General features: G+C 39.9%; 1 protein-coding gene across 2 annotated transcripts; it reads left to right on the forward strand.

Moving 5' to 3' along the window:
- The first annotated feature begins 343 nt into the window (after positions 1-343).
- On the forward strand, positions 344-17,981 carry ATP6V1C1 (ATPase H+ transporting V1 subunit C1). Of its 2 annotated transcripts, XM_041412931.1 has the most exons (13): positions 344-435; positions 3,623-3,805; positions 5,912-5,979; positions 7,093-7,178; positions 7,874-7,968; positions 10,333-10,424; positions 11,491-11,589; positions 12,879-12,947; positions 14,264-14,356; positions 14,445-14,538; positions 15,047-15,144; positions 16,256-16,382; positions 17,375-17,981. In XM_041412931.1, exons 2-13 carry the CDS (start codon positions 3,674-3,676, stop codon positions 17,468-17,470), a joined length of 1,149 nt encoding a protein of 382 aa, XP_041268865.1. In that variant the 5' UTR covers positions 344-435; positions 3,623-3,673; the 3' UTR covers positions 17,471-17,981. The 2 variants fall into 2 exon arrangements, with proteins under 2 accessions (XP_041268865.1, XP_041268866.1); XM_041412932.1 differs by lacking the exon at positions 11,491-11,589 and having other exon boundaries at positions 356-435.
- The last annotated feature ends 5,135 nt before the right edge of the window (positions 17,982-23,116 follow it).

Genomic DNA, 23,116 nt, shown 5'->3' on the forward strand with positions numbered 1-23,116 from the left:
TCTACTGGCCGCAGCAAGAACAAACACACATGCTTTCAAACGCAACCATCCTTCTCTGCCCAAAGGGCAGAATCGTACAAAGCCTTCTTGACACAGGGCCGCCCTGAGCCACACGTAGTTTTCACACCAATTCCCTAATCAAGCCCAGATTAATCAGAAGTGGCCCGGGCCCTGAGGCAGTCGGTGTCCTGAGGTGGCTGTGGCGAGAGCGGTGCCCGGGGGAGCCCCGGGAGCGGGGTGCGCAGCAGCGCAGCCATGCCGCCGGGGCGGGGCTCGAACCCGCGGCCCCAGCGCACCCGGCAGTCACTGCGCAGTCACGTCACAGCGCAGCCTCCCGCTCCTCGTGCCCGGCGCTGCGGCGGCGTCAGCTGACCGCGGGTCACGTGACCCAGCGGCGGGTGAGCGGGCGGCGGCGCCGGGGATGGAGCAGTGACGGTAACGGCGGGGCCGGGCCCGGAGCGGGCAGGGGCAGGGAACGAGGGAAACACGGAAGGAAGGACGAGTGTCTGGGCTATCCCGAGCGGCTGCCGCAGCGCCCCGGCCTGCCCTGGCGCAGGGCCTCCCCCGGCGCCGGGCCGCGCAGGGCCTGGCACGAAGGGCAGCGCCGGCCGGGCCCGGCGGTACCGCGGTTCCGGGGGCTCTGCCGGGCCTCGGGGCCGCTGGGCCCCCGCTCTGCCGCTGCGGGGGGCGTTTACCTGCGGGAGGGCGAAGGGACAGCGCGGCCCGGGAGCCCGAGCCGGCGGTGCCGGGCTGGGGGAGCTGACATCGAATCGCCGTGCTCCGGGTCGGCGGCGCCGGGGGAGCGAGGGCAGCGCCCCCCGCTCCCGCTGCCAGCCCCGGGTCGCCTCCGCACAAGCGCGGGGGCTCCGCACGGCGCAGTCTCCCCGGCTGCCTCGTCGTGGCCGCTTCTGCTTAGGGAACGCGGAGGCCAAGCGCCAGAAGTGATTTCTGAAAAGGAGCTGGAAGAAGTGGCGCTTTAGGGACTTAGTGCTGAGGAGCATCAGTAAACTGAGGTTTTCTGCTGAGCTAAATAGAAGCAGTTGTCCCCTGCTCCTTGCCCTGTTTGTTTTTTGAAAAATGCAGTGCTGTAGTTGAGATTCTGTTTTGACATCGCTGTATGTTTTTCTGGGTACAGCACTGAAAACGCTTGTTCGTAAGTTTTATTTTAGATTGTAATATACAGCATGAAAGATTTTTTTTTTTTTTTTTGGAAATCCATTTTCATAGGGATGAAGCAGTGTACATTAAAAGAAGTCCTGGTCATAGAGGTGTGAATAAGCGACCCATTCTTACTGCTTATTCTAGGTTTTATTTTGAACACTTGGTATTTCCTGCTTTATCCTGTGATTCCTTTCTTTAATTTGTTTGGCTTTCATTTTACAATCGGTCTGTATGTATTTTTTCTCTGACCAGCATTTGTATCTGTTTTTCAAACCATTCTGTAGCACTTCTCCTTTCTTCAATTCTTGTTTGGTATTCTCCATTGTTCTGCTTTCACGGCCCCGTCATGTAAAAAACACTTAAAACTCTTCTACCAAGCTTTTTGTTCCCTTGTGTGTATTTGATAATACCTCCATTTTACCTGAAATGGGAAATCATCTTTCTTCCCATAACTGTTAGAAATGGAGCAGAACTTCAGGAAAAACCAATCACACAGACAAAAAATGGTGAGGGAGAAAGGGAAGTGCAGTGACTTAATGATTCCTGGCAGCTGCAACTGTTTCTTCTGTGCCACTTCTGGAAATTTTATAAATATTCTTTGGAGAGTATTGATGTTTGTGGAAAACATGAGAATGCAATGTTCCCTTTGTCTTCCCTGAGCAGGATCCTGGATTTCTGTGTTACTGCTTTTCTGTCTTTTACTTGGATATTTGCAAGTTGCTGCTGCCACCACTTAGTTTATCCAGCATTTATTCCACAACTTTTTCTGGTCCTAGTCTAGTGAAATCCAGACAAAAACAATTTAAAGCTTCAACACTTTGAGAGTGTGTGTCAGCTGTAGTGGTCCCTCCCTGAGTAGGTGAAGTTTACTGTAACCTTGGGTGTGCTTTTATAGGGCCAGAGTTCAGTGGAGTGCAGGAAAACCTCTCTTGTGCCAAGTCTGGCATGCATTAAGGAAGATAATGCATCATAGTAGTCTGAATAAGGGGAAAATTTGTTTTATTCCAAATCATCAGTAATTACTAGACCTGCTGTGGATACCTGTTATGTGAGATACTGCAGCTGGTGCTAACCAAAGGAGCCTGTAGCATGATGATAACTGATGCTGTGTGTCTGGTCTTGTAAATATTGTGATTTCTCAGCTACCTGTACCTGCCTTGGCATTGTCTGCCTTTGGGTTTGTGGCACTGCTGTGCAGTGCCAGGTGTCACAGAGTGTGTGCAGTCCAGGGCCTCAGGAGCTGGGTGTCATCTCCTGCTGGAAATGAGGCCCCTAAGTGCAAGGGGATGGATGGCTGCTGTGCCAGGCTGTGCTTCATGCTAGTGATTTAATGGCTGGTAAACTTCTGCTTTAGGCTTCCAGAGTAGCTGAGCAAAAGAATCAGCAACCAGGCCTGTATCTTACCTGGAATTTCAACACCCTTGATAACTTGCTACCCCTAGAATGAATACACAGGTGAAGCACCTATGTGTGTTGTTTTGGGCAAAGTTTGCTACCACATACTAGGTCTAGCAAATACAACATTTGATTTGTTCTCCCTCAAAAAACTTGAGTGCTGTAGTCTGTGCTCATGAAACATAGCTAAGTCTCTACTCATTCAAAGCTGCTACAGAAGACATTGCAGATATCAAAATTTGACATCTAGATTCTGTCAAGGTACACTTTGATTTTGTTCTTCATTCTCTTATTAAAAATATCCAGTAGCTCTCAACCAGCTGTTTCTGCTTCTTGGTGACAGAAGAACATATGTACTCTTAACTTCCTGAGCTTGTCTGCAAAGTAAACCAACATCATTTGTATTTAGTACCAACACTTTCTTGACTAATGTATGTGTAATCTTATTGATGGTTTGCAGTTGTAACAGAGATATCAAGACTGGAAAGTGTTCTCCTTTTGGATGAAATTTTTAGCTGCCAGGAGAAGCTTCTTTACTTGAAAGAATAAAGTAGATTTTATTGCATTTAAATAATTTTAGGCATTTATTTACTTTAAAACACTGTCCTAATCTGAAAAGTGATTAGAAAGGAGATATCAGAGTTGAGATTTGTCTGATTTTTCTTGTTTTTTCTGATGTTTTCAGAAAAAGTTGTCTGTTGTACAGACGCTGGAAAATGTATATAGCTGTGAAAATATAATGTGGGTTTAGTTGATTTCTTTTCAGTTAGATTGTTTGCTTGTTGTCTTTCTATGAAATTGCAGTTGAAAGGTGCTAATATTGTAAACTCAGCCCACTTTAACATACAGGATAGGCAGTTAAAAAAAATTTCCAACTGTGTAAATGTGATCTGAAAGATAAGAAAAAATGAATTTGAAACCACATGATACTTCTGGTAAAATCTCTTGCAGTGACTGGAGCTGCACTTTAGTAATATGGAATGAGATGTTTTTCTTCAGGCAAAGCTCTGACTGCTGTATTAATGGCAGATATCTTTTCTTCTTTCTCTTCCTTCCCTTCTGCTAGCATCTTGCCTTTATCCTCAGAATCAACAACCATCAAGATAAAGGCACAAAAATGACAGAGTTTTGGCTGATTTCTGCTCCTGGGGAAAAGACCTGTCAACAGACATGGGAGAAGCTCCATGCAGCAACTACAAAACATAACAACCTTTCCACTAATTCAAAGTTCAATATTCCAGACTTGAAGGTATGTAAACCCTGTGTCGTGTCCTAAGAAGGGTGTTTGTTTTGCACCATCTTCATTTCTCTAGATTAAAACCTGCAGGTGTTTTAGAGAGAACAGCTGACTTCTCTTGATGTTTATGTGTGGATCTAAGAAATCATTCAGACAACTGTTACCTTTTTTTCTGAACTTCTAAGTTAGTTGTTCACTCTGTAAGTTTTCAAGATTCAGCAGCGTGTGTTCTTTCAGCAAATAAAGCATTTTTTTCTGACAGTAGTCGTCTTGATCTCATGATGGTAGGAGTTACTTGGAGAAGAAAAATAGGAACTTATGATCTGATTATTGAGAGTTTCCTTTGACTGTTTTGTTTTGCCTTTTTAATAAATTATTTTAATTTTTTCCCCTTCTGAATTGTCTGCTCCTTTTCTCTGTCTGAGATACAGTGAAAAGGTTCAAATCAAAGTACAGGAGTTGATCAAAGAGCTGCACTGCCTTTTCTCTGTCCAGAAGTAGCATTCTTCTGTTAGAGAAGTGGTTTATCTCTGGCTGAGCATTCTAGTGTGGCCTGCCAGTGTGTTGTGGAAAATGGAAAAAAAACTATTTGAACTATTCTGTGAGAAGCAAATAGTAACAAAATCTGAAAGTATTTAATCTTGGTTTAATACAATCACAGGGTATGGAAAAATTATGACCCAGTGTATTCATTTAGAAAAGGTCTTTCCTGATGCCTCAATGTTTCTTGAACAAGAATTTGGAGCTCAGTTTAATGTAGTGAAAGCCCATCAAAGCTTACAAAATTGAAGAGAAAAATGTCATCGGTCTTGGTCTGCAGAGTGGATCAAGTTCAGGTGGCATAATGCCTTTTTCCTGTCTCTGCTAAGGAATGAGCCCAGGGCACAGAGTACTTCAGTGTGCCTCTTAAGATCTTCAAACTCCCTTAACTTGTATTCACATTTGGACTGTCCTGAGTTAGAATAGGGACTAGAACAAATGTTCCCAGGATATCCTTGGACATGAGTCAGGATGGCTTTCAAACTGTAGGGTGCCTGCAGCATTTAGAGGAGTTTTTGCTGAAAACTGTTGGGGCCCATCAGGGTTAGAAGCCATTTGTTTTGCTTCTACTGTGCTTCCTAAAAGGGGCAGAAGTGAAGATACCTTATATACAGTGGGAAATAGTCTGGTTTCTGTGGTCCTAGTAAAACTGTTTAAGCAGTGAGATCCTTTAGTTGAAACTCATTTAAACAGTGGTTTAGTCTCCACTGAACAGCAATCTTATTGCTTAAAGGATTTGCTTGTCCTGAGGCTTTTAAGTGACTAGTTAAAATGAGCTTCTTTATTCTGCTTGTGGCCCACAAGAAGGTGAGGCATGGAAAGTCATTTCATGTGACGTTTCATAGGTAATTCTCCATTCTGCTTCAGAGCTAAACAGAAAAGGACTAATGTGAATTTGAGTGGTCAGATATATAGAAAGTAGTTGCTAGGTTACAAATATGTTAAATGTTAATAACATCTTGGGTAGACAGAAGATTCATTTATGCCCTGTAATATTTCAGTAAGAAATGTGTACTCTAGATAAATGAGATTAGGGAATAAAGTGTTTTTCTAGTGGAGAAAGGAAGAAAGAGTGAAAGTTTGTAGACAAGCTAGATATTTTATTACCCAAGATGCAAAAAGTCCAGACTCTTGTTGGTCTTAGTGCTGCAGTACTGTTGTATTGTCAAAGTTTTTGATGTCCAGGTTGCCTCCAGGGCTGAGACACCTGATCAGTGAAATTGCACATTTGATCTAAAGTAGTGAATTAAGTGCTGAAGCAACTGCTTTGTGAAAAATGCAATAAATTCTTAGCATAGACATTGTTTTAACATGTTTTGGATGGCTGGATTGCAGAACTGCAACTGAGCACCAAACTAGTGAGTTAGATCTGATCCTGTGGTGCTTTGAGAGCGGGTGGTATCTGACAAGTGAAACAGAGTGTGACTTTGGTAAATCAGGATGTCTGAAATCTTAGAGTCCAGCATTTTATGTAGTTCTGGAGAGATACTTGTTGGGAGATGTCGCTTTTACTGTTAGCTGGTTTTGTCTTTCTGTGTTTATATACATCTGCTAATGCATTTTGATCTTTGCTTCTAGGTTGGCACACTGGATGTTTTGGTTGGTTTGTCAGACGAGCTGGCTAAACTGGATGCGTTTGTGGAGAGGTAACAATTTAATTTTACCAGGATGCAAAGTATTGAATAATGATGTGATGGTTTGCTGAGTCCTGATAATACACAGGTTATTTTCAGCATTTTTTGTATCACAGTGATCCTCTGCAGGCAGTCAGCAAGCTCAGATTTAAGAAAGCTAAGGATGCTGGTTTTCACAGTATCTGTTCTTGAAAAAAGAAAAATAATCTGGGTTTCTTATGAAATAGTTGAACATTATGCATTGATGAATGATGATTCTCTCTACAGTAGTGCTGTGTGGTGCTGGGTCCTGGAGAACTGTTAAGAATTTTAAAAATTGAGCCTGACAGGTGCAGGAAGTGGTGAGGAAATGAAGTAAAAGCTTGTAATTCTAGCAGGAATACTGTTTACACACTTTGAGAAAGTAATAATGTAATTTCCTAATCCATAGAAATACTTAAAAGTATTAATATTAAAATGCAAAACCTATTCATTTTGAAGAAACTAATGACCTTTTGAAAGTGATTTTAAGCAAAAGTAGCAAAATTTCACATAACCAGAACTCATGGAGCCGTCTTCTGTTTCAAAGAGAGCAATCTTAAATAGACATTTTTAAGCAGAAAAGGAAACTATTTGGCCTGGCACATGTGAATAATATTATACCTGGCTTTTCAGTTAGGAAGGCAGGTCTTGAGTGTCAGATTGCATTGGCAGGGTTACCCTGTGTTTAGTTTATATTACTGTTGACTTCTACCTCTCTACCTGTTTCTAAAAAGGGCTTAGTGTTTTGGAAGTACAACAGAATTAAAAAAAAAAATTGCAATATAGTGACATTACACTTAAATTCAACTCCAGTGTGAGGGAGCTAGCCTCACCTTGTTGAGAACCGGTGAGTAGCAACAGTAGAGATTTTAAATAAAGCTGTGGAGTACTGAGAAATTGGTCTCCTTCAGATACTGAGCCCAGCTTGTGCTCTCAGAAAGTTTGGATGTAGAGCAGTCATCATCCTTGTTTGATCCAGTCACTTTTGATCCAATCTCAGGCAATTTAAAATGAGTTTTATGAATGGTATTTCTCAAATGGCAGGTTTGGGGTTTTGTTGGTTTTTAAAAAAATATATTTTTATCTTTATCTTCCAATTTTCAGTGTTGTAAAGAAGGTGGCCCAATATATGGCTGATGTTCTAGAAGACAGTAAAGATAAAGTTCAGGAGAATCTTCTGGCCAATGGAGGTAAAGTGTTAACCATGATATCCTAATGTATTCTAAAATTGTAGAAGAGAAGGCAACGATCCTGAAACTTACTGAGGTACAAGGAAGCCAAGTGCAAGGGGCTGCACTTGGGTCAGGGCAGGTGGGGCATGAACAGATCAAGAGCAGCCCTGCTGAGAAGGACTTGGGGGTGCCAGTGTGCATTTTATTTCAGTAAAGAGCTGCACTGTTCTCTGAACCGATATTTTATTTTCAGAGCCGTTTAATAGAATTATCACAGCTTGTATTGATGCAAGAGAGGCTAGTATTGAGTGGAGAAGGGCTTGGAATAATGTCTTTTGTAGACAACTGTACAAACCTGTCACTTCAGGAGAGCCACGTGGTCATTGCTGCCTTTTTTGCCATCATAACCTTCCCTTCTCCCACCCATTTTTCACACAGAGCAAAAAGTAGTTGCTCTTGTCTGTAGTTCTCCAACCATCCTTGACTTGGTAGTAAATGTCATTTATGGTCTACAGAGGTGGTGAAACCAATATCTGAAGGCAGAAGTAGTGGATAATTTACAGCTTGTTTATTTTCAAATTTCTTAAGCAACAGGGTCCACACATGGGAAGGTCCAGTCTGTTACAGTTCTCCTCTGTTAGAGCAGTTCTACATAGAATATAATACAGTAGTCTTTTTATTGTCAATCTTAACAAAGTTCTTTAAAATTTTAGTTGACTTGGTCACCTATATAACAAGGTTCCAGTGGGATATGGCCAAATACCCAATCAAGCAATCCTTGAAGAATATTTCAGAAATTATTGCAAAGGTAAGGTAACTTGTTTAGTAAAACTTCCCTGTTTGAACTTGAGATATTTATGCACAAAACTTGCTCTCAAAGCAATTTGTCTGTTTTGTCAGCTAACAATGTGGTTAGTAACCAAAGAAATGCGTTAGGATGTGGCTAGGGTTTGCAGAGTGCTCCCTGAAGGCCATCATGCTGTCTTTGCTGATTTTTGTTTCCTAGGATCACTGAACTAACAAATTGCCAGGAAATGATGTTTACATTTCAGTTTTGCTGTACTAGCATATTGTTTGTCTGATGTTGTCAAACCTTGTTGGCTGTTAGCAGTGAACCAGGGACTTATTTACATTCTGAAAGCTGTGGCACTCACTTGTGAGGGGAGAAATAAGCCTTCATTGTTAGATGTAAAGAAAGCTCAGTTGAGAGTTATCATGCATTTTCCTTATCTTTGGCAAAGTGTTTCATACATGGAGGGTTTTATTTTTTAGCTTGCTTGTGAGCCTATACAGGGTCCTCAGCAGTGACTGACTGATTTAGACAGTGAGAGAGTTCCCTGTAGGCAATCCTTGCTTTAAGATCTTCCTAGCCTCTTCAGGTTGTTTTTTTCCCTTCCCTGTTTTCTGTAAGCCTTTTCCAGGCTGTTTTCTGTTATCTGCAGCCTGGCTCTTGGAACTGCCTGTGTTATTAACTGGAAATACATAACTTGCAAAAAAGAAGAGATTTTTCTGGTGTAGAAAGAGTCTTAGGTGGTGGATGTGTAGGGACTATAATATTGGGATGGGGGTAAGTGCTGGCAGACTTGTGCTTTGCTACAACTGCAGATTCCTGAAACTATTACATTATTTTTTTGCAGAGATTACAAAATCTTAATAAGTGCTACAAAGCTGACTGAGAATGCAATTAGTACTTCCATTTTTGATATTTTCTTTGGGACTATCCCTGTATCTTGAATTTATTTCACAAATTACATTTAGTAAGTATTCCTGGAAAATACCTGCAGTGTGGCCTTTTGTTAAAGGATGACTGACTGTCTTATGGCTCTGAAGATTTGCACATTAAAAATATCTCAAAGATATAAAATAATAATCTTAATAGCTGATGCTAGCACATAGTATTTGCGTCTTCAGAAGAAGGTACCAAAATGAAGCACTGAACTTTTTACAGCTCTTTTAGTACAGCACTTGTTTTTGCAGAAATTAAATTTGTTGGAAAAGAAAGATAGGACATGAAGAGATATGCCCTTTGTTGAAAATGATCACGTATTCAGTGCATGTTATTCTGTGTCCCAGAGTCTGCTAGATAAATAATCTGCTTCAACAAAGCTCTAGAACCTGAACTTCAACTGTCTTACATTCTTCATCTACTTTAGGGTCCTCACTGACCTGTTGTATTGGATAGTAAATGTAGAGAAACAAGTCTGCTGGAGTTCAGCCTGAGTCATCCTGTTGGGGGTTTCCATTTTGCTTCATGTTTAGCTGTGCTTGTATTCTATAGGGACAGCTTTAGGACATCTGTGTCATAAATCTGATTTCAAATAGTTTATAAAATATTTTTAACTGTGAGCCACAGATGTGTGTCCATAAAGTAGAGAAGAGAAGGAAGATGACTGAAGATGCCGTATGTTCCTATAGAAATGACCCCAAGGAGATCATATCACAGGAATTGGAACAGTTTTGTGCCAAGGCAGAAAGAGTCCTGACAGAGATGAAGTCTTCATGTGATCACTTGCCAAAGTGAAGATATAGGAAAATTGATAGAGCTACATTAATTAAAATCTAGGAAGCCTCTCGACAGGTTGATGTTAAATAATTTGAAAAGTTTGCAAATAATGAATTACTACTTTTCCTGTGTGGTTTTATGTCAACCTCACTCACTCAGGCAGCAGATTCCGATGTCTGTCAAAATGAGTAATGGCAATTGCAGTGGGGGGTTTGTCAGTTGAGAAGAAATTACAGCAGTGTTAGAAACATTTAAAATTATATCTGCTGAAACTATCCATCAGGTTTTTTCAGCTTTTAACTTCCAGAAGTTTTGCGAACCCCAGCGTCAATACAGAAGACATTTGAGATGGCATCTGTGCTATGTGAGAGCTGTCACTTAATCGAGTTATTCTTTGCACTTGAAATGAGTGACACTTCCTAGTATAGGGTACATGCTGATATGAGTATGGCTGGCAGTTTAACATGTACTAAAGTGCTTCATTTGTTTTGTGTTCTTCCACTTGCTGCCAAGTTATCTAAGCTGGGAATGCAACATTTTTGGTAATCGTGCTAATTAAGCCATCCTTCTCAAATCCATCCTCCAGGATTACTTGAGCAGCAGTGGCAAGCTGACCATAAGTTCTATTCTAGTTCTTCAGACACAGTTCCTTTCCTTTTTGTTTTTAAGGGAGTAAACCAGATTGACAATGATCTAAAAGCAAGAGCCTCGGCATACAATAATCTGAAAGGGAATCTTCAGAATCTGGAAAGAAAGAATGCGTAAGTTGTATTATTTTTTCTAATGTAGTGCAGGAACATTATCTCATCATGAAAACTTAAGAAAATGTTAACTCTAAGCTTAATGTGTTTTTGAGGTGTTTATCAGTCTTGAAGAGCAGCTGTCATAAAAGAACATTTATTACCAGCTGTCTGGTTGGTGTTAACTTACCTGTGACTGAAAAGCAGTTAAGAAATCACAAAAGCATGTACAAATAGCATAAATTGCTGGAACTTCTGAGAGAAGCTTGCTGTTAGTGATAATGATGCTACTTAGGTGTCTTGTCTAAATAAGAAAATCTTTCCTTCACACCATCTTAACTGGTTTTCTTCCCTCAGAATTTAGCAGCAGAGACAGCTGTTGGGTTCACACAGATACTAAATTAAACGAGGACTGTGTGTTGTGTTGTCACGTACGTGTGATGATTATCTGAAGTACAGTTGAGGTACAGTAGTTCTGTGCACATGGGGTTGATTAATGTGCCTGAACCCTGCCATTACTGTGAATGGCACAAGCCTGCTGGCTGATTCAGAGCCATGATCATGCCAATGACAGTAGGTGACAAGCTGTTTTAGGAGTGAGACATAAGTTCTGTGCTAAGCCATGGCAGTTTGCCAGCTGAACGCCATTAACCCTGCGTGCGCTCTTGGTCTTTTGTGAATATGAGGAAATACACTGCTGTAAGTTTTTATTGATGTTCTGCATGTAGGTCTGTACCACGTTAGTTATAACTCTGAGGGTTCATGGGCTAGAATCCACAGTTAATGGTTTTAATGGTTCTTGTAATTTTAAATCACTTTTAAAAAGACAAGTTGGCCACTTAAGCGTGTGACGTATTTGGAATATGGAAATGATGCACAGCAGTGGAGATACTGATAAAAATGTCTGTGACTTTGGACAATGAGATATAAAATGCATATAAGGACATTTTGTTTGCTCTGCTAATAGCAACTGTGTAGGTAAAATGTATTTTTGAGAATGCTATATTATTAAGCACTGGAAACTGTTATGCAGACAAATTCAATTCTTAAACATGTTACTGTTCTGGCTGTCTCTGTTTCTCTGCAGGGGAAGCTTGCTAACCAGAAGTCTTGCTGATATTGTAAAGAAAGAGGACTTTGTACTTGATTCAGAATATTTGGTCACATTATTAGTGATTGTGCCGAAGTAAGTTTATTCATCCTAAGAGGAGAATACAGTAAGAAATATAAATCATAGATCTCACAACTCTATAATACTGTCAGAATGAATTTACTTTGGGGCTTTCCTGGATGAGCAAACAGAACTGTTAAGATGCTCAGGAGAGATAAGTGAGGGTCTGTGCTGGCGTTCCTTTGTTAACAAAAACTTCTCCTAAGGACTGCTGAGTGCTCATGAATTTCTTAAAGAAAATGGAAATTAGATTTATGTCTCTTATCCATTGTTTGCTATAACTAGTCATGTTCCAGGTGGTGTCCGTATGAAAATAAGTGCTGAGTAAAAACATGACTTGTTTTACATTAAAAGGGTTAATCATTAAATTATCCTGGTTAGGACTATGCCAACTTGCACACTTAGTGAGTGAACTCTTTATTGCTTTGCTCTGCACGTTTTTAGATTGCCTGGACACTGTTTTTTTGGGGCTTTTTTACTTAACTAAGTCTGTGCCATTGGAACCCTGCTTATGTCAAAGGCTTGCTGGGGGAACAGGTTGTTCTTATTTGAAATGTTTGAACCACAGAAACCTCATCATTTCCCCTGGCCAAGGAAAGCGGTGATACAGATGCCCTCAAAACTGTTGTAAAATGAAAAAATGGCCCTTGGCTGGAGCTGCAAGCAAAGAAAGCTTCTAATTTATGAAAAGCCCACTGGCTCTCTTTACCACAGGAGCCATTAGAGTCTGTCGAATGTCAAACTCTAGTGAAGGAAAACCAGTTTTGCAGTGGCTTTAGCAGAAAGCAGGTGGTTAGAATATCTCAGCTGTTATTTTCATTTTGTCTTGTTTTTGCTGTTGAAAGGATGAAACCTCTTCACAACTAACTACAGAAATGCAGGTCTTCCAAAATTCCTTCAGGCAAGTGCAGGACTCTAGGGAGCCTGTTTATAATTGTGGAAGTATTCCTCTGCTCAAAAGAGCAGAGTTGCGTGAGGAGTTTCTGATTAACTTTGACAGTTAATTCCATTTGGTCCCCTGAGATCTCTACTTAGTAATGATTTAATTCCTTTGGTTTAAAAAATGTTGCACTTTTAAACTGACATGAAAACTGAAAATATGTTACTTTTGCAGTCACTATAGTTTATTTATCAATAATTATAAAAACAGTATGAGGAGAACTGAGTGTTTCTTGAGTCTTGCATATTTTTGACAACCTACACCTGAGATGGAAGATGTGGTGATGAAATGTTTTTACCTTTAAAAAAAACTTGATCCATTAATCTCAGATTAAAAGTCTAACAATAACCTGTGCATTCTCTAGGTTAAATTACAATGACTGGGTCAAGCAGTATGAAACACTAGCAGAGATGGTTGTACCACGTTCCAGCAAGTAAGTGGTGAAATGCTAAATCTCATATTTGCATGTGCTATGTTTCTGGGGTGTTCTTTATCTAGAAAGACTTGCAATTTTAAAGATTGGTCAAAATCTTGTCAATATGTCTAGCTTTATAGCTTTATCTGATCAAATCTGATCAAATAATTGAGGAAAGATTTAAATGAACTCTAGGGTTAACAAAGTTATCAAACTTAACTTATGTGAGAAGAGTAAGAGGATTGAAAAGTTAATCTAGTTCTGGTCAGATATATTCAGCCTCTAGCTGGAGTGTGGTGGAGATAAGCAGCAAATGCTGGCTGCTGGCCTGTAAGCTTTAGGTCTGATTCACAGGACTTGAAACAAGTTGTATGAACTCTTTGAAGACTTCCAAAGAATGGACAACTGGAAGTGTAAATGGTTTTCTTGTGTACAAAGAAAGGTAGCTTGTCTCTTTGGGTCCCTGGTATCAAGCTGTGGTGGGCAAGATTAAACCACTTTAACAACCTTGTAACCACATTGAAGAAAAAGTCCATGTGTAGCACAAAGCATCGATTTGTGGTTAATTTTAGCGGGCAGACTGAGGTTTTGATCAGGAAAATCTGATATTACCAGTTCTGTGCCACTTAAAAAATCTGAACTTGCTCTGGATAGTTTCACATTTGGAAGTCCTGCTAGTGCTTCTTATTTAATTATTGGGAAACCATGGCCTAGGGCCAGCTTAAGAAAAGGCAACTTGTTAAACTGTTGGATAATGCTTGTGTTGAAGACACTATGACATTGAGGAACAGTCTTAATCTGTGCAAGCTTTTTTTTTCCCTAAGGTAAAGCCTCAAAATAAGCAATATTGTTTTTAATTATAAAATAGTAAATCTAGGGATCATCTTTGCAGCCTAAGAAACATTTTGTTTTGCCAACCTATATATTTTTAATTTGTGTATTTTTCTATTTCATATCCATTTAATTTTTCTTTATAATACACATTTCTAATAAATCTGTAGTCCAAACGTTTCACTACTAAACCAGCCTCAGTTGTCCTTTTTGTTTAAAATGTTTTAATTTGAACAAGTATTGTATGAAGTGGTTTTGTGTGATGAAGTCTCTGAATGTGAACTGTAAGCTGCCATCGTTTATGAAGGGAGCAGTTAAGAGCAGTCAGTTACATTCTGTATGAGTTGCTTAATTTGGGAACTAAATCTTGTATATATATATAATTATCTACAGTTATGTCTTGTCTTGTAGCAATAAAGCACAACATGTAGTACTGTGTGACTGATCTGTGCTGGCTTGAACCTGGTTAATTCTGACACTTGGTTTGTTTTCCTTCTGTGTAGTGTACTCTTTGAGGACCAAGACAGCTACCTTTGTAATGTCACCTTGTTCAGGAAGGCAGTGGATGACTTCAAGCACAAAGCCAGAGAATATAAGTAAGGTTTATTTTGTGTGCATTCTGTCTCTCATACTTTGAAGGATCTCTAGATAGGCACTTTTGATTTTATTCACTTCCAAATGCAGATTTATGGTCCGTGACTTCCAGTACAATGAAGAAGAGATGAAAGCTGATAAAGAAGAAATGAATAGACTGTCAACTGACAAGAAGAAACAGTTTGTAAGTCTTAATAAAGTGGTCATTACAGAAATGTGAGACATCTAAGACTTGTTGTTGCTACATAAAATTTTCATGAAGTTGTGATTCAGAGAAAGCATTGTAGGGATGACATGATGTAGCCAGCCTGCCATCCAGCTAATCTGCTCTGGGATAATTGAATTTCATGCAGCACAAGTGCTCCTCACTGCATTGAACCAAGGGCTGTTTGAATGTTTGAAGTTTGAAAATGGGCAGGGGTGTGAATTACATAATCAGATATTACTAAAAGGATCTTCAGTATAGTTAGATCATGATAACTGAGATGGGGAACTGAAAGGACAATGGGAAGTCTCGTTAAATGTCTCTTTACTTTATATCAAAACACTCTCAAGCCATTATGTCCATAGTGAACTCTGTCTTTAGCTTGTCTTTTTTATGGTACAGATATTGAGTAGCTGCTCAAACATGCATAATGGGCTGAGTCTTTTTCTGATGTTTGAATAGCTTATTTTTTTCCCCTCTTTCACAGGGACCTCTGGTTCGGTGGCTGAAAGTTAATTTCAGTGAAGCTTTCATTGCGTGGATTCATGTGAAAGCATTGCGTGTTTTTGTTGAATCTGTTTTAAGGTAATGAGGCAGACTTGAATAGTGATTTTTTTCTTAGACTTGGTAAGAATTTATATCTAGCTTGGGTTTACCAAACTGAAGCATGTGAATGCTGCTCTTCTGGGAAGGAGGAAGCAAAAAGTAGGGCAGTAAGAATAGCTGATGGCAATAGCTCTTGTTGCCAGTTGTGAAATATTTGAGGTAGATAATTGTATATCTTCCCCTTGGATAGTCTTTTCACTATTGCTTTAGGAGTTACAGATACTCTGTACATAGCAGGGAGATATATTTGCTGATTTTTAGGTTACTTTATGAGCTGCTTGTAACAAGAGCTAACTACATCTTATATTTAAATGGCAAATTTGAATAGTTCAGAATAACAACTATTTGGACTTTCAGTAACATAGCTTGGCATCATGAAATCTATGCTTTTTTTTTGAGACATTTTTGTAGTCTAAATTTTTCAATTCAATATTCCAACTAGAAAATTTACCTGCTGTTTTTCTTCATACTATCCACAAGTGTAGTTACTATTCAAGAACAGCTGTAGTTGTTCTGCAAAGACCTTTATTTTTTATAGTTGAAGACATTCCTACCGTGGTCAGTAAAGGGCAAGGTGTTTTTAGCCTTCTTGATCAGTTGTCATAATGGAGAAAAGCAGAGGAGAAAAAGAAAACAAATCACATGAACTTGCATTCTTCCTGCTATGGCCTTATTGTGAAGACAAAACTTGAGTAAAGAGGAAAACTTAACCTGACTGGAATGGTGGCAGCTGTTTCCACACTCCTGGAAAGGAGGATTAAGTACACTGTCCACCAAATGTCATAAGCAAAGTAAACTAATGGAGTGTTCAAAATTTAGTCTATGTTCAGGTAGCATTGAGAATTATGCTAAATACTCAAGCATTTAAAATTATTTTAAAAATATTTAGGCTTCTGATTTGTTATTTTAAGCTTGAAGTTCTACTTTTTTAATGCCTTATGAATTGTAGACAAGAATGGTTCTGCAAAAATGGAAATTATCAGAATTTCATCTTCAGCAATAGGATTCTTTCTCAAAATAAAATTCTGCTTTGAATTATGAAGGAAGGTTTATTTCAGCATTTCCATGGTTTTCTACTTGACTTCCTCAGGTACGGTTTGCCAGTTAACTTCCAGGCAATGCTGCTTCAGCCTAATAAGAAAACAATGAAGAAACTGAGGGAAGTCCTGTATGACTTATACAAACATCTTGACAGCAGTGCAGCAGCTATCATTGATGTAAGTACTTTTTAAGTTGGCATCATTAAAAAGCTATACCCAACATCTTGACAGCAGTGCAGCAGCTATCATTGATGTAAGTACTTTTTAACTGCTACTAGCATGTTTAAACAAAGTCTGTTGGCATCACTAAAAAGCTATACCTCTTCATATTCTTCACTTTCTCACAGTACAGAGAATTTTGTCTCCTTAAAAAAATGCTGCTTCTGTGTTACACTTCTGCAAGGCAGATGGTGTTTGAAGTTGCAATCATATCTGAAGAGCTGTCTGGTTTAAAAGTCACATGTAATTTCTTCTTACTGCATTCTTTCCTACTACTGATGGAAAGATACAGACTGCAAGTTAGCATAGTAGTCCTCTGTAGTCCTCTGCTGAAGAAGGCTGAATCGTTGTCAAAATGGAATCAGCCTTTCCATCTGTAGAGGTCTCATTTTCATGTGTAAAAACTGGTTTGTTGGGAGGCTTATTCTACTAATTTGCTTTGTATTGAAAAGCGATGATGTTTGTAGTTAAAGGTTAACTGGAGATACCATGAGTTTAGTGGAATTAAAAAAGATTCTTAACGTTATATTGAATGTAATGTATTTCCAGGCCTTTTTGTGGAAAGAGGATGTGAGACAGTTTAGGTGGAAATGAAAGATGCTGAACTTATATAACATCCTGCATCGTTCAGCAGCCTATAACATTCTCATCAGAAACTGACAGTGTTTAGATGTAGTAGTGACGATGTGTTTACTATAGCAATGGATGTGAATTACTGATACAGAACTACTTAGATTTTGAAAAAGCACTTTGTATTTACTTTTGCAAAATACTGTTAGTCATTTGTAAAAGTTCTAACTTTACCTGTTATTTAAACAGTCACTTGAATGTGAAAATTTAAACTTGAAGTCTTACCTGGCCTATTTTCTTCTAAAACATGAATATTTCATCTACTTCTTAATAGAGTCTGAATTGTAAGAGTATAACTGGTTCCAAAACTTTATTTGCAGGCAACTATGGATATTCCAGGTTTAAACCTCAGCCAACAGGAGTACTACCCATATGTGTACTACAAGATCGATTGTAATTTGCTGGAATTCAAGTAAAAGTTCCCTAACATGACAATCTTCTCAGTGTTGGTGTAAACAAACAGAAGTGAGGTTGAAGTATAGTAATACTTTTAACATTCTACTAATCATATGCTTGCTTCTTATGTTAGGTGAATTGAACACACTGTGGTCCATCTCTAGACATTTTCTTTATAAAGAGCAGTGTAGGTAACCAGCTTTTAATCGACTATGTCTGTAAATGTATATTGAGAGAATTGAAGTATTTATAAACAGAGTGATTTATTTAAGGAAAAGCTTATCCCTCTTTCCTATGGTGGTCTGTGTTAATTCCATTTACTGTTGTTTATAAAAAAAAACTTGTTTACAGAAGACTAGTGTAAATGTTCATGGCCATTTTGTTCATTTGATTTAGTAGATACAACTGTGTTAACGTTGTTGAACTGTGATGTAAAGTATGTAAAATTGGTATGAAATCGTGCTTTCTGAATGGTTTAAAATTACAATTGATGCACTGTAAACACAGGGAAAATAAACTTACCTGTGCAAATGTGTCACTTTCTTCTGCCACATGAAATTGCAGATACTTGTGTCTAAACTGAAGCAATATGTTAAGCCTTTAATAGTGCTGCCTCCTGCGTGCACTGGTACAGAAATGCAATTGGCTTCAGCACAAGTACTTTTAGGTGATGCAGGAACTAATTTTGCTTTGTGCAAAAAGTCTCAAGTATGTTGTTTGGCCACCACACATATGTATGAGTGTTTTTCATGTTTATATCATTTGACTCTAAAGAAAATATGTGAGACAATTACTGGGAAGATGATGGCAAGCTGGGATAATAACAAGCTATGCTGAGCTGGGATTTTGATAATTCTTTCTTTACAGTCAGTTGAAGCTTGAGACAATTTTATAGCTTTGAATACTGTACTATTAGACACTCGCTTTTTTTTTTGCCACATCTGTTCTCCATGAGGGAATATGATGGCTTCCTTCTAATGTGGATAGAGAGGAGTTGTTTATTTCAGTAGCAGCTATTACAAGTATTCTACCTGAGTAGCTAAATATGCAGTAAAAGCTGCAGTATTGTTTAAAATTAACTTGAATCAAGAGTGAGACTGGAGGAGTGCTGATTTATCAAAATTCATATTTGAAGTACTGTAACCACTGTATTGTTTTCTCATTTAGTCCCTAACTGAAAATATCAGAGCTCCACAAGCACTATAGAGCTTTCAGTGCTATTTTTTAGTGGGATCTCTAATCATAACCCAGCAGCACCTTTGAGGAATTGGCTAACTTTGTAAGCCTACATTGATATCTCTAATTATTAAAAGGGAAGTCTAGGTTTTGAGTGCTAGAGTTGCATCTAGCTATTGATTCTGACAGGGTTTGACATCTATGAAAATATTTTCTGTGTAAATTTATGTTTGCTTTTCTTCCTATTTTTATAGACAAAAAGGGAAATAGTGAGATCAAGTCCTGTTGTGGTCACATTTCTGCTTCTCCCACTTCTCAGTTCCTTACAGAAGATAACAGCTGTTTAGTCTGTTGTCCAGGTTGTTAAAAGTGTGCCCAAGTGGAAGAAATTTTCCCTTTTATGACCCAGCTCTGCCTCTTCCACTAGCTTTTGTTACTGCTGCTCACAAAGGTTGTCATCTTGAGCCCACTATAACGTGTACACTGCTTAAAGGTAAAGAGGGTTTTTTGTCCTGCCTCTCTAATCACAGGAGGAATCAGGCTAAACTGTTGTCTCTGTTCTTCACCTGAGTTCTCTTTTGATTTTGTTTTCAAAGCTGTTCTACAAACAATTGCAGGTAAGGGCTTAGGTTTCCAGTAAGTGCTGTGTAAAATGCTTTGCTGTGTATTTCACCCTGTTCAAGATACTGGTCCCTGCTCAACCAGCCTTAGATCCTTCTGGGACGAATGGAAGCAAAGGGCAGGTGGACAATAGAATGACACCACCATCCAAAGTGAGGGAAGCAGTCAATATGCTGAAAAACAGAGATGTGGAAATGCTGGAGAAATGGGCTGACAGGCCCTGCATGGAATGCACAAAGAGAATTGCCAAGTCCAGTGCTGGGGGATGAATAACTCTTATGCCCCGGTCTGGGTTGGTCATGGTAGCCAGGAAGCAACACTGCAGAAAAGGAGCTGGGATTGCTCATGGAAAACTAGTTTTGCTTGTGGCCAGCCATCTCCTGGGATGGCTGCTAGCAAGAGGGTAGCCATCCTTCCCCACTGTTTGGTACTTGTCAAGTCCTGTCTGGGCTCTATAATGCAAGAAAATGGAGTACCACAGTAGAGGAAGTCCAGTGGAAGCTATCCAAGCTTGTCAGGGAGATGGAACATGTGACACTGACTGGGAGAATCATATCTCTCCATGCTGGGGAAGAGATGGGAAAAGCAAAGAGCAGATTTTACTGATATTTCCAACTGCCTGAACAGAGAATACAGAGAAGATGGAGCCTTCTGATGTGCCTGAGCACTTCTCAGAGGTAAGTGACAATAAGGAGAGCAAAGGATGCAAGTTTGAATGTGGGAAATACTCACTGGAGGCTGTGGTGGGTTGATCTTAGCTGGTGGCCAGTTACCCACCAGCTGCTCTCTGACTACTCCTGCTTGATGGGGCAGGGGAGAAAACGGGGTGCTAAAGCTCCTGAGATGAGATAAAAATGTAGAGATTGCTTACCAGTTACTGTCACAAGCAAAACAGGCTAGGCTTTGGGAAGATGGGAGAGTTGGTATTGCAGAAGTTTATTGGCAGTTCAAGAAGATTTGGTTTGTGAGAAGCAGACAAAAAGTGAAACACTTTATCCCCTTTTTTTTTTCCTGAGGCTCAGCTTAACTCCTTTACTTCTGATCTCTGTCCTTCTGTCCAGCAGCTTAGAGGGATGGGGAATGTTCATAATAATTCCTTTCTGCGTTATCTTCCCCCTCACATGTTTCCCCTGCTCCAGCATGGCTCCTTCCACAGGCTGAAGTCCCTCACAGTAAACCTAGTCTAGCACAGATCCTCTTGAGTCACGTTTCCTTCAGGGCTTGTCCCCCTGGTCTGATTTGGGTTCTCCAGAGGCTGCAGTGTGGATATGTGCTCTGGCACACACCTCTAATGAGGCTGCAGGACTGTTCCTGCTCCACTGTGGTCCCCTCTGTGGGCCATAGGGAAATAAATAACCTGCAGTGCATTTCCTTCCAATGATGTATCCAGTCTGGCATTACCTCTGGCTGAGTAGACTCAAAATTGCTGTTTAAAAGAAGGGAAAATTGCAGGGTATTAAATATTAGTAACCAGCCTGGAATAGCTGATGTCTGGATATTGTTGGGCCTTTCTAGTGATGAAGAGAGGTTCTTTGGATACAGGAGCTGGGAGTCAGTTAGATTAGTTAGTCAGTCTTAGATTTGATTTATAGGGGAGAGCTAGAACCAGACTCACAGAATTTTACAGTTTATTGTATATCTGTGGTTCTTCAAAGATTTCTGGCAACTGAAACAAAGTTAAAACTGTGCAGATTTTTCATTTTGTTTCCAAGAAGTACTGCAAGTGATTAGGTTAGAGAGTAATTTGTGTAAGAAATGAAAAACATAGTATACTCTGGAATGTAAGGAGTATGGGAATGTTATTTTTCTTATAATTAAGTAACAACAGATGATTTATGTCTTAATAGGAAAAGCAGACATAACTGGATTGTTACAATTTACGTGTCTGTAATCAAAGTCTGAGAAGGGGAGATAGCTGCTGCACAGCAGAAGTATCTAAAATAGCAATATACTAGTCTTTGAGTAAATTTAACTTAGATCTTGAAATGCTGATGGATGCCATTTGAAAGCTCACAAATAAAACTTAGTAATGAAATTATGTGACAAACAATACCTGCAGTGCGTTCCAGGATCACCAGGACTGGGAAGAAGAAGCAGCAGAGAACTGGGGAGAGGCAGTAGGAAGGTGGCAGCCAGGAGCTTGTAGGAGGGGCAGGAGTTAAGCAGACCTAGTAACTCCTTACTGAACAGGAAAGGGTATGGTGGAGCATCACAGAAGCTGAGGTCAGAGCAGGAGAGGATTTCAGTGAACTTTAAGGAAAATGAACCATGACAAACTTGTTGGAAGAAACCAGGCATCACTCTCTTTTGAAGAAGGGCAAGAAGAGGATCTGGGGAACTACTGACCCAGATCTACTGATGAGGCCTGGGCAGCCTGACCTCCATCTCTGAGAAGGATGAAGGAGCAAACTGTGCCAAGAACAGGAAGGTGATTAAGGGTAGTCATCCTGGATTTGTGCTTTAGTGACCTGATGGACTTCGGCAATGGGATTATTGGATCAGTGGATGAGAGCACAGCAGTAGCTGTTTGTGTATCTTGGCCCTTGATGCTGTCTCCTGTAGCATCATTGGCAATCTGATGGAGTACAGACTAGGTACAGACTAGGTTAAATGTATGGTGAGGTGGACTGAAAAGGAGGTGATTTTGTGGGGCCAAAGGTTTGTAATCAGTGACACAAAGTCCATGCAGAAGCCCCTAGCTATTACTGGTATATCCCAGGGTTCAATACTGGGGCCAGTATTTTTAAACATTTTTATTAGTGACCTGAATGATGGGACAGTGCACCAAGTTTGCTGGTGACACAAAACTGGGAGGAGAGGCTCATATGCCAAATGGTCCAGGTTCAGGGGCACTCAATACACTGCAGAAGTTGGAACATGGGAACTTTATGAAGTTCAACAGAGGGAAAAGTCAAGTCCCACATGTGAGGAAGAATACCAGGTTGGCCACATACCAGCACACACTGGTAGCCAACTGGCCAGGAAGCATTTTTGCAGCAAAAGGACCCAGGGCTCCATTTGGAAAAGCTGAGCATGAGGCAGCAATGCTCATGTTTTGTAGTGGAGAAGGCCAACAGCACACCTTAGGAAGGGCACTGCCAATGGGTAGAGGAGGGTGGTTAGTCCCTTCACCTCAGCACTAAGGAGACACATCACAGCTTGGCAGTGGCTGAGGTTGGCAGGCACCACTGGACACCATCATCTAGTCCTCCCTCCTCAAGCAAGGTCAGGAAGAACAGATTTTTCAATACTGTGTCCAAGAAGGGGTTGAAAATGTCCAAGACTGGATCCTCCACAACCCTCTCAGTGCAATCTTCCCTGGTGTTCAAACATCCAGGTAGTAAAACTGTGCTCTGTTTAGACAGGATAAGATGTGTCTCTGTGCCCGTTGTCTCTGTTTGGGCACCACTGAGAAGTCAGGCTCCCTCTTTACACCCTCCCATCAGTATAAATAAACATTGATAAGGTGTTCTTGAGACTAATTATTTTCTTGAGTAGAGGGTACTGGAGGCCTCTGCAGTGTTCAAGCACTTGTTTTCTGGGGCTATTTCTGTTGTTAGTATAGCTCTTGGATATCGCAATGCACAGTGACCAGCAGATGTGGAATCTTTGTTTCAGTTTCTTTTTAATATATAATAGTCTGAAATGCTTAGCATTTAAACCTCTGTATTAATTCAGTTTTCATAAAGACGATTTTGAAAGCTTTCTGAAAGATATATTTATCTATGATCTGCTGAGATAAATATATCTATGATCTGCTGAACTATTAGATATAGTCCAGGCAGTGACTGGTTTCTGAGAAGTGATTAGAAAGTAACTTCTTCCCAGATATCTTTGTACTTTAATTGTGGTTTTCTGGCAGAATTCCC

This window comes from Onychostruthus taczanowskii, unplaced genomic scaffold (genome assembly GCF_017590055.1).
Source record: "Onychostruthus taczanowskii isolate IOZ18803 unplaced genomic scaffold, ASM1759005v1 scaffold4, whole genome shotgun sequence".
Classification (NCBI taxonomy): Eukaryota; Metazoa; Chordata; class Aves; order Passeriformes; family Passeridae; genus Onychostruthus; species Onychostruthus taczanowskii.